The following is an 11493-nucleotide window of genomic DNA, read 5'->3' as shown; positions in this document are numbered from 1 at the left end:
CTCTAGGGACAGGACTGGCACAGCACACCCAGGGATTGAACCCAGGTCCCTGTGTCTGCCTAAGCAGGTGCTTTGATCCGCTGAGCTAGCTGGCTGGCCCCGTTTCTCCACCCTCCCCCCCTTTTTTGAAACAGGGTCTTGCTGTATAGTTCAGGCTGACCTCAGTGCACTAGGCAGCCCAGGCTGGCCTTTAGCTTGCACTAGTCCTTCTGCCTCAGCCTCCCCAGTGCTGGAATTACATGTGTACGCCACCACACCCAGCTTGTGTTCCTGTTAATGGCCTTTTAAGATTTTTGTCTGTGTGAGAGACTTGTGGTATAACATGGCACAGAGCCGTTGTCTTTTCATCATATCTATTTGGGGTTCTACATGTCTTGTCTGTACATTTCTTTTTTTCCCTATATTTGGAAAGTTTTTTGCCCTTATTTGTGTGGACAGGTTTTTATGCTGTTTGTGATATCTTTGATTTTTTCACTTATTCCAGTTGTTTGATTGGTCTTGTGTTATCTAGTAGCTGATAGATCCACTTGTCAAGTATTCTTGTGTTTAAAAAGTCTTTGAATAGTCTTTGAAAGCATTTTAGTCCCCTAGTTGTGAAATTCTGTCCTCACATGGGTTGCTTCTGTTGCCCATACCTTCAATATAATTTTTAAACTCCTGGATTTCTGATTGAAACTTTTTCATGAATTTTGCTTCTTTGCTAGATATGATATCATAGTACATTCTCTTATCTTTGCTAAACTAGTCATACGTGTTTTGTATTTTTTAGCTCAATTTTTTGTTACTATTAGTGTCATCTTAGAACTCTTGGATCATTGGTTACTTCCATTATCTATTTAGTTTTATCTTCTGTGCTCCTGAGTATGTACCTCTTTGATCTGTTTTCTAACTTCTGTTACTTTTTGAGTAATTTGAGTGTGCAGTTTGTGGTATTCTCTCCCTTGATCTCTACTGAATTGGCTTCAGGAGTAGTTGGGAGTTTTGGAAGGTATTTTGTTGCCTTGTCTGCTCTTATTTCTACATTTTTGTGTTGGTTTTATTTTTATTCTGTGCTAGGGTTTATAGATGATTGTAGTGTAAAGGCTTTGTCAGTATAGAGACTTCTCTCTTTCACTTTGAGTCAGGGTCTCACTACAGTTCAGGCTGACATGGAGCTCACTTTGAAGCTCAGGCTGGTCTCAAACATGCAGTGATCTTTCTGCCTCAGCCTGTCCAGTGCTGGGATTACAGGCAGGCGCCACCACACCTGGCTTAGAGAGCTCTGTAGTTGATTTTGTTATCTATTTGTAATTTAGTTTTCTCATATGAGAGAAGCCATGGAACATTTAAGCTTATGTGTCTCATTTTTTTCACTTGGCATTATGGTCTCAAGGTACTTCCATTTTCTTACAGATGACCCAAACTTATCTTCTGTATGGCAGAGTGATACTCCCTTGTCTGTATTCCACATTCTTTTATATCTATTCATTTGTCAACATAGAGGCCACTTTCAAGATTTAGCTATTATTAATTGTGCTACTATAAACATGGGTATGCATTAATCATTATATGATTTCCTTAACTCTTTGGTGGTGGGGAATAACTAGGTGTGGAATAGCTGAGCCACATAGAAATTCTGGTTTTAGCTTTTTGAGGAATTTCCATAGTGGTAGTACTGAAATTCAAATTATGGAAAATTAATATGTGAGACTGAAACTTTATAAAATACTCTTTGCATTTTGTTTAGACCAGCATGTTTTGGAAATTTGATCTTCACTCATCATCCCACATAGACACACTTCTAGAAAGAGAAGATGTAACACTGAAGGAGTTAATGGATGAGGAAGATGTTTTACAGGAATGTAAAGCTCAGAACCGCAAACTTATAGAATTTCTGTTAAAAGCAGAATGTCTGGAAGATTTAGTCTCATTCATTATTGAAGAACCACCTCAAGACATGGATGAAAAGATCAGATACAAGTAAGAAAATTCAATCTTTTCTTAAGCGTGGGACAAAGCGAAGTGGGAGTAAATGATAATCCTTGCTGACTCCTAGGATCACTATATGGCTGTTGACAGAATGTTAAGATGATCAAGAGTTATAGTCACAGTGGGGCACATAGTCCATTCAACAACTAAGTCTAACAAATCACAGTCTAAAAGTGACTTCCATTTCAGTCAGAAGGCTTTTTGGAGGGGCAGCATGTTTTAAACAGTAATGACCAGTTTCTTTCAATAGTAAGATACTTCAGGTATCTCCCCTACTTTACAGATAAGAAGCCAGAGATTATCTGACTGCCCAAGACAACACAGCATACGTGACTTGGAGCTTGGGTTGTGAAGAGCATTGTTGTTACAATTAAATCTACCTTCTGTTACCTAAAAATTAGAACATGGGTCTTCATGTATATTAGCAAAGCTATATTTAAACAGGTGACACCATGCATAACTACAGTGGATTTATCTACTTACTACTAGTTTAATGTGCTTATAAACAGAATGATACAGTACAAGGAGAATCTTTTATCACCATCATTTACAACATTTTACATACATATTCCTAAGAATCCATCGTTGTAACACTCCATAGATATGTTAAGTATCAGGGTTTTGATTACCTCTCCATCTCTAACTCTGTTGAAATAGCTAGTATACCTACCCCCGACCCCAAGAAAATAGAGCAACTTTTCCTTTTCCTTTAACAGTAGAAAAATGTATTGGAGAATAAGAATGGGGAATGGGGAATAGGAATAATTCCTGAAAGACAAGACAGATCCTGAATGGGTTGCCTAATAGAGCAACTTCTGAACAAAATTTTGTTGATAATGCATTAAATACGCTTAATGGAATAGAAGAATCATGACCTTTTAGTTGTTTCTGCTTTTCCCTTCCTTTCCTGTCTAACCTTCTTTGCAGATTTCCATTCTTTTTCTCTTGAGGAATTATGCTGTCGAGAAACTAAATTTGTTAATATCTTCAGATTACTATTGGCTTGCATATTTGAGAAAGTCATAGTCTCTGCTGACCATTAAAATTGACACCTAGTCTTTAAAGAAAGCCTTCACTCAGAGAACAATGCTTTAGAAAAGAAGGAAGAACAAAATCTGGCAATAAAAATACTAACATACTCCCATCCCCCAAAAGATAAGATACTCTGCTACTTTGGAATTCTATCCACAGTGAACTAGAATGTTCATGACTGCATGAGCCCACATGGAAGGGGTGTATACATGTACATCCTATTGAATAGGGTCTGAAAACTTAGGCAAATGGCTAATCTTTCCTTGTGTGCTGAGTGAAATTAAGTTCTGTAACTGGGGAAGAGTAATCATTTTATATAAAGTGCTTATTTTCTCAAGAAGAAACGACACTACTCCTCCACCCCATCCCCTTGAGTGTGACAGATGGGTTCTGCAAGTTTGGTTTTTATGTTTCTTTATCAGTGTTTTTATACTGCCCTGGATGTATAGCACCTTGGGTTTCTGGAATGCACCATTTAGGAGGAGCTTGATTTGAGTTGAACTGAGAAGTACTCTGCACGTGCCCCAAGTAGAGCTACTAGCAGAATGTGGCCTACATTGGATGATCCAAACAAATAGATTAGCACAAAGACATTTTTCACATGGGATTTGAACCTTTTTTAGGATTAAGATTGATTGTAGTTATCCAAAAAGTAAGGATTTTATAGTTTTGGGATGATGGAGTCATGGCTGTATTGGGGTGAATCAGACTGAAAAATAAACCTGTAGTTTATCAGATAAGTCCTCTGGAGAAAACAGAATAAATAATAACTGCTGAAGGTGATGGGGTGGGAAGAGGGAATTCAGGAAAAAAGGCCTTATTAAAAAGGCCTTTTCAGGAAATGAGGGGGGTGCCTTTTTTTTTTTTTTTGGTTTGTTTGGTTGTCTTTTGGGGTTTTGGGATGGAACTGGGGATTACACTCAGGCCCTTGCGCTTGCCAGGCAAGCACTTATTCTACTGAGCCATCTTCCCAGCCCGTTTGTGACCATTCCTCTCTTAGAGCTGTTCAGGAAATGAGGGGCGTATCATGTGGGTACTTGGCAAGGAACTTCTAGGCAGAGGGATGAGCAAGTGCAGAAGCCCAAAATTGTGCCCCAGGAACAGCAGGACAACCAGAGAAAGATCAGCCTTCTGAATGGAGTAGACAGGACCAGAAATGAGGTCAGAATGGCTTAGAAACAGGCCACACAAAGCCTGATTGGGTCAGTTAGGACCTTCCCAGGATGAAACAGAAACCATCCAAGGATTTTAAGCAATGGGTGACATTGCCTGACTTTGTTTTCCAGGGTCACTCTGTCTGTTCTGGCGATCTCAACCTGGAGGGTGAGAGAAGTGACTGAACTGAGCACTAGGGCAAGAGAAGAGTTAAGCAGCCTGACAGTTTGCAGATGTATTAGGTGAAGTTGGAATTGAAAGGGTGTGGCCTAAGAGAGGAACGGTCAAGAATGATTGCCAAGGTTTTGGCCCAAGCTTTTGAAGGGTACAGTGGCATTAGAGCACTGAGAATAGATGCCAGAGGAAGGCCAGGTATTTGGCTTTGGTTCTGGCAAGTTTGAGATGCCTGATTGGTGTCGATTGAGGATAAAAAGTAGCGGAAGGTAGATGGAGGCATGCTGTGTCTTGAGGCTAGGTGAGATCACCTTCAGAGAGCTTAGGTAGATGACAACTGGAAGCAAAGGCTCCTAGGCCGGAGAAATCTGAAGCCTCTTGGCTGGAAAGTATTCCACATAGGGATTGAGGAGTGGCCAGAGGCAAGAGCCAGAACCAGGAGTGCTGCCACCTTGGAAGTCACAGAAGACAGGCTTCACGGATAAGAATAGTCTGTCTATATGCTAATAAAGGTTTCCCCACCAAAGTTTCAGGCTGTATCTAGAGGTACTGTGTGTTGGAGCAGGTATAAGGAAATGAGGTACAGGCCAGGATATGGTAGGGCTGGATTCCCTGGTTGCTTTTGTGTCCTCGATACAAGGGAGCAAGTTGGGGAGAGGGATCTTGCTGAAGGTTAGAGTGGAGAGCACCTTTGGGTTTTTATGAGATTTATTGAATGTCATGGAGGGGAGGAGAGATAATAGCTCTAGCTTGTCTGGAACCGAAACAGCATTCCATATAATGCCTAGCCCTACAATGTGTGCTTCTTAAGTAGATCATATCTGAAAATCATCCATGAAATATAAACAATTTTAAAAGCGGTTCTGCCCTGCTTTGGAGCGTCTGCTTACAAATTAAAACACACCTGTTGACCCTCAGCGTAGAGGACTGGAGGCCTCTTCCCTTGAATGTGGTGCTGCACAGGTGCTGGGGCCAGCAGCTGGGGCCTGGCCAGTGTGTGCTAGCGAAGGGGCAGCATGGGTGTCTCCTCTGCACCCTTGCCATCCCTCCCTGAGGGCTGGCACCCTGCCCTTTTGCGCCCACAGCTGAATAAGAAGTCATCTCAGATTTACCTTAGTCCATGTAACAAATTAATTTTTAGATCCTGCAATTTATATTAAAAATATTTTACCTACCCTGATCACCAGGAAAATAAAACAAAACAAAATACCTGTACATTGGTTCGCCCCTGGTATTGAGTTGTCTGCCATTTACTAATCCTTTATTTGCCGACAGTTTTCACATTGATATGATTGAGGCATTGCGTCCCCCTAGCCTCTTACAGCAACATTTCTACATTTGATAGGAAATAGAGGAATGCAAATAGCTATCATTCATTAAACACTTTGTGCCATGCCCTCTTCTCCTTCTCCAGAAGACAAGGACTATTATGTTCTTTTTATGAACCTGAAAACTGAAGCTCAGAGAAGTTAAGTAACTTGCCTCAAGATACATAACTTAAAAATGATGGAGGGGGATTTAAATCTAGATAATGCAACTTCCTGTACATATTAATCCTGTATTCTTCCATCTCTGGGGTAATGGTTATGTTATAGAAGCTTACATTAAGGCTTCTTTGAGCACCTAAGTTGCATAAAATGAGAAGGGCTTTGATTAAGCCAGAAGCCTCCAGAATATAGGTACTTGGCAATGTGATCCTCATGCCTACACATTTGCCACATCTGTTTTCTTTCTTTTCAGTCCTCCTACAGTTTCATTTTGTGACATTTCTCATACTGTGATCTCACCCCAGGCTCTCTTCAGGTGCTATGGCTGTTTGTTGTCTGTTGCCCCTGAGCCAGGGGTTTTGTATCAGACAGCCACCTGCTGCCCTTGGATGCCTCCAGGTGTATCACACACATTTTTGCCTAGTCTTCACCTCTCTCATCATTGGATTGTTTTGTTACTTCCCTGTCCTGATCAATATTTGAACTTGCCATTCCTTGTGACTAGTTGGGGCTGTGACTCCTGGCTGCCTGATAAGGAACAATGTTGGCTCAGTGAAGTAAACTCTGGGTGAGATAGAGTATAATCTGGATAGGCCTTGGGCCTCAATTTGACTATAGAAATAATGAGAAATAGTTTTTGAAAAAATAAGTCAGAGGGAATGATGGAGATGCTGCCAGATTTTCAGAGTGGATAGTCTCATCAGTGGCACACAGGCTTGAGTGCATATTTTGAAAACTGAGGGGTTTCTAGAAGAGGCAGAGATACATCCAGAGCACATCGCATGCTGCTTTCTATGGGCCTGTGTCCTACAAAGTGAAATTATAATGAATAGGACAGTGGACTGATGTCCCTGCTAGTCCCAAGAGGAAGACAGTGTAGAGAGCATGGTTTTTGAATATAGCTTTCCCCCTGGGGTAACTCAGGCTGATGTCCTTTTTCATTCCTTTCATTTTATTAGGATACTTATTTTGTTAAGATATAACGTAGACTGAAGACTTGATAGCTTATCAAAACAACTTTGTAGTACTATTTGGTTTTGGTTTGGGTTGGGTTGGGTTGGGGTTTTTATTGGTACCAGAGGTCAAACTCAGGACCTTGAACTTACCAGGCAGGTACTTCTGCTGCTGAGCTATCTCCCTATCCCTGTAGTACTATTTGAAATGAGTCTAAAAATAGAAGTAGTTGGTCTGGGTGCCTGCATTGTGGCAGTGTACAGTGCAGTTTCCTGGAAACCAGTGTCCCTCTCAGTTGTTTTCCATACTGTGCCACTGTTGTGCCAGAGTAGACTGCTGAAACCTTTTCATCCAACCTCTGTCCTCCTTGGTAATTGCAAAGTCCTGTCCCTGTGACAAGATCTCCCTGGGCTCTTGAGTCCTTGGAGTGCTCTAGTTTAACTAGGAAAATACTGTTAAACTTGGCTTGAATTTTTTTTTTTTTTAGACAAAATAGAAAATTCATTTTAAACTAGAGGTCAACAGCATGGATTTTAGGGAATTTTCTAATCCCTGATAGATGATTTTGTTGCTTTAACAAAGAGATTAGGAATCCTTCCTGATTTGTGTTTTATATTATGTAATTAAACTGCCACTATAGATGATGATATACTGTCCTGTTCTTCTAGGTATCCAAATATATCTTGTGAGTTGCTTACTTCTGATGTTTCCCAGATGAATGATAGACTGGGGGAAGATGAATCCTTGCTAATGAAATTATATAGCTTCCTCCTAAACGATTCCCCCTTGAACCCACTACTTGCCAGTTTCTTCAGCAAGGTGCTAAGTATTCTTATCAGCAGAAAACCAGAACAGGTAAATATTGTTTACCAGAAGGTAAGTATCAGGGCTGATCATCCCCAAGATGGTCCCCAAGAGTGTTGTTGCCATTGTCTTCTGAGTTTACCTTAAGTTCAGGTTCTATAAAATAGTTTATTTCACTCCTTAAACATTCTTAACACTCATTCACCTGATACATACATTAATGAATATTTTCACATGGCATATTCTGAGTGCCTCAAATCTCAGTTTGTTAGCACACATCAATTTCCTTATTTGACATTTGGAAGCATAAACATGTTGGGTACCCATTTGTGAAGATAGCTCTGTAACAGAACCAAGCAGTTGAGTATGTATACTAGTGACAATTTGTATCAAACAGATGCTTTGCTTTGTTTTTTCCCCTTAATGATTGCAGATGGAGCGTAAATGCTTACCTGCAAAAGGCATTGATACTCGGTTTGTACAAAATGGAGATTCTATTTTATTTTCTTTTTTTATGTATTTGGTACAGGGTCTCACTATGCAGTGGACTCATAGTAATCGTCTTGTTTTCAGCCGCCCCAAGGCTGGGATGACAGGCATGTGCCACCACACCCGGCTCAGCACCCGAGGGTGCAGCCAGGGTGGGATATGGTGCTAGGAATCTAACCCCAGCCCCGGGGCAAACAGGTGCTTAGTCTGCTATCTCGCTGGCCCAGTGATTCTATTTTGAATCTACTTAGAAACTTAAATGTAGCTTGAGATATCTAGATATAGGTGATCATACACATATGTAGCTCTGCAGTCCTATCCAGTAGCACCTGTCAGAAATTCACTGTTCTGATAGCAGCTGCTTGTTTCTCATTTCTCCTACTCGTGTCTGTGTGTCTCTGTGTCTGTCTCTGTCTGTGTCTGTCTGTCTCTGTCAGTCTGTCATCCCTTCTCCCTCCCTTTGCTCTTAATTCTAGTGCACTCAGGAAGGCAATTTCCCAGATATCTCATACTTGGTATGCAGTGGTTCTGGCAATATCAGTATACCTCAATATGTGTTAGCAGTGCACATTCTTGAGTCTCTTCCCAGACCTACAAATCAGAAATTAAGGGGGAGGTGCAGCAGTCTGAGTTTTAAGCTATTATTCTAACTCACTGTGATGCATAATAAAATTTGAGAACCAGTATTATAGTGGATACTGGTGTGAAGAAGGATCGGCTTACTAGGAAATAACGGTCTATTTGTGGAAATAGCTACCTGAGTAACCTCAGGTGGTCAAGTATAATGTATGACAGACTTGTCAGAGTTGCAGCAAACAAGCATGATGACTTAGGGTGACAAGAGTTCAAACTTGTAGGGCTTGGCATCCTTGTGGTAGGAAACAGTCTTCTGTGACCTGTATTGCTATCAGTATAGGGGACTAGAACTATTTTGGGACCAGTATGTTTTGTCTTATGCCAAGGCAAAGTGGATACATGCTTTACTTTAGAAGACCAGTGGCCTTTTTTATGCTTGTAGTCAAGTAACTTCCCTAAGTGTTTTAGAAATAAGATTCTTTTCTCTTACATAATAATACCAATTAATAGTTTTTAAAAATAGATTATCTGCTGGACACAGTTGTACATACCCATAATCCTAGCACTTGGGAGTCTGAGACAGGAGGATTGCTGCAAGATTGAGAACAGCCTGTACTACATAGTGAATTCAAGGCCAGCCAGGACATCTTTTTTTTTTTTTTTTTTTTTTTTTCCTTCTGCTTAGAAATAAAAGTATTGGTGGCTATCTTAAGAGAGTGTAAGTTATCCCATCATCCTAATACTGGTTAGATCTGAGATGGTTGTGGCCATTGTTGAGATATTATGTGTCATGCTTTCTCTCCTCCCATCTGTGCTTTTGGAAACACAATTTATGAACCATGATTTTAAGTATATCTATGGTCCAGAGCAAGAATACATGTAAGACATTTCTGGAGCTCTGAGTGTCCTTGAACCTGAAAGTCAGACTGTATTGTAGAGTTGGCACATGTCATTTGAGTACCCATGACAAGAGCCCTGTGAGTCTGTTGCTCATTGTACTTCTTTGTTTTGAACTCTGGATGGTAATGACAGGGTACACCCCTTCCTCTTTTAGCTACAGAGAAAGACCAAACTTGGCACCCCTCTATCCTTTTGAGTTACAAGTGTAATTAGTATAACCTGTTGTATACTCATTAGGCAGCAGCCAAGTAAGGAAAATAATCGGTTTTAAGTGGCTTAGGTAGTGAAGATACTTTTTATACTATAGAGCAGGTAGTCCAGCTATAGAGCATTTTCAGTGTCACATGGTTTAGACCCTCAGCAGTGCCATCCAGTACATGGCTTGTCCTTACTGTACTGTCCACAGAACTGGCTGATGTTTGTACATTTAGGTTTTAGAGTCAGTGTTTCTGCTATTGAATTGTGGAATATTTTGGTCATGTATGGCTTTTTCCTCCTTTCTGTCTTTTCAAAAACTATTGGACTCAATTGGAGTGGAATAATTATGTCATCTCTTAGTGGCTTTGTCATATTTAGCCTCATTGTCTAGAGAAGCAAAATGTGTGATTGTTAATCCTGTATTTATACCTGTGTGAAGCAGTTCTGAGTTGTCATTTTTGACTATTGAAGCCTGTGGCTTTTGAAACATGCAGATCTGAGTTTAAATTCCAAGGCAGCCTCCTTTTAACTCTATAATACTTGAGTATCTGAGCCTTAGTGTCTCATCTATAATACTGGTTTGTTTAGTCCCTACCTTTCAGGGCATAGTGAGAGTCTGTGATAGCAGCTGGCCATGCTGCGTTCTGGGATGAGTAGTGGGGTTTTGATAGATGATTGGTGCACACAGACAAGTCAGAAGGCACCTGAAGCTGTGCAGCAAAGAGCGATCACCCTCTTCTTCCAGTGCGGAGGAGACCCCCAGGACAGTCTTCCTTTTCATTGCTATTTCACCCTTCCTCGACGTGGCTCTCAGCCTCTTCCACCAGTCACCCTTCTTGTGTTAAATCAGGTGAATTGCTGAAATGAAATCCAACTCACCTTTGTCTATCAGGTGAGTTAGTTTGAAGTAGAAATATCGATGTTTTAATTTTTTTTCTTAGTTGCTAGAGTGTTACTAGGATTTTGAATATTCTACTTTCTAATGGAATTGTTTTATGTCCCTGAACTGTAAAATGAAACAAACTCTTATTCTTCATAGGTTTGTTAAATATTTGACTCCATTCCTTGAGCACAGTGAAAATGAAAAAATATTCTGTCATGCTGTATTTGTGTTAGGGACATGTACTCTTTGGGGAGGTTTTTTCCTAAGAGATTTTTGAATGTTGCTACTATTAGCTAATACTTTTAAATTTAACATCTAATTAACTAATTCAGCACCTGAAGTGTTGGAATTTTTGAAGGGGTAGTGGTCAGGATTTGAAACATTCTAAAGTTCGTACTTTACAAGTTATATATCTTTCAGTTTGTTGTTTGTTTTTTTTTTTCTCTCTCTCTCTCTAGATTGTGGATTTCTTAAAGAAGAAACGTGATTTTGTAGACCTTATAATAAAGCATATAGGAACTTCTGCTATTATGGATTTGTTGCTCAGGCTCCTGACATGTATTGAACCTCCGCAGCCCAGGCAGGATGTGTTGAATGTGAGTAGAATTCTAACGTGTTACTGAGAAGAGGTGGGACTGCTGGTGTGTGGGCTACTGGGCTGTCATATGCTGGTGGGTAGAAGAGTGGGGATTTCATAGAATTTAGTTTCATACCAAAGGCTTTTCTAGGGAACTTAGGGGAATGGAGAGAGTTATTAGATTTAGTAGAAGTTCAGTTTTCCAGAGCTAAGATTCAGGATATTCACATTCCTAGGTCTGTGGAATGTTAGGAGCAATTCCTTCCTCTTTGCTGTTTTTTTTTTTTTTTTTTTTT

The 11493-nt window shown here is 40.3% G+C and overlaps 1 protein-coding gene across 8 annotated transcripts in view; it reads left to right on the top strand.

Annotated features, from left to right (window-relative positions):
• The window catches only part of Ppp6r3 (protein phosphatase 6 regulatory subunit 3), a 153387-nt gene that overhangs the window by 64360 nt on the left and 77534 nt on the right, over positions 1-11493 (top strand). For all 8 annotated transcript variants that reach the window (XM_004627125.2, XM_004627127.2, XM_023710637.1 and 5 more), the window contains exons 3-5: positions 1727-1959; positions 7439-7625; positions 11079-11216. In XM_004627125.2, coding sequence (XP_004627182.1) covers positions 1733-1959; positions 7439-7625; positions 11079-11216 — 552 coding nt within the window. In that variant the 5' untranslated portion in view covers positions 1727-1732. The remainder of the gene's footprint in view (positions 1-1726; positions 1960-7438; positions 7626-11078; positions 11217-11493) is intronic.

The sequence above is a fragment of the Octodon degus genome, unplaced genomic scaffold (genome assembly GCF_000260255.1).
Source record: "Octodon degus isolate 3935 unplaced genomic scaffold, OctDeg1.0 scaffold00018, whole genome shotgun sequence".
Taxonomy (NCBI): Eukaryota; Metazoa; Chordata; class Mammalia; order Rodentia; family Octodontidae; genus Octodon; species Octodon degus.
Note: the sequence above shows the minus strand (reverse complement) of the source record. Positions and strands in the feature narration are given on the sequence as shown.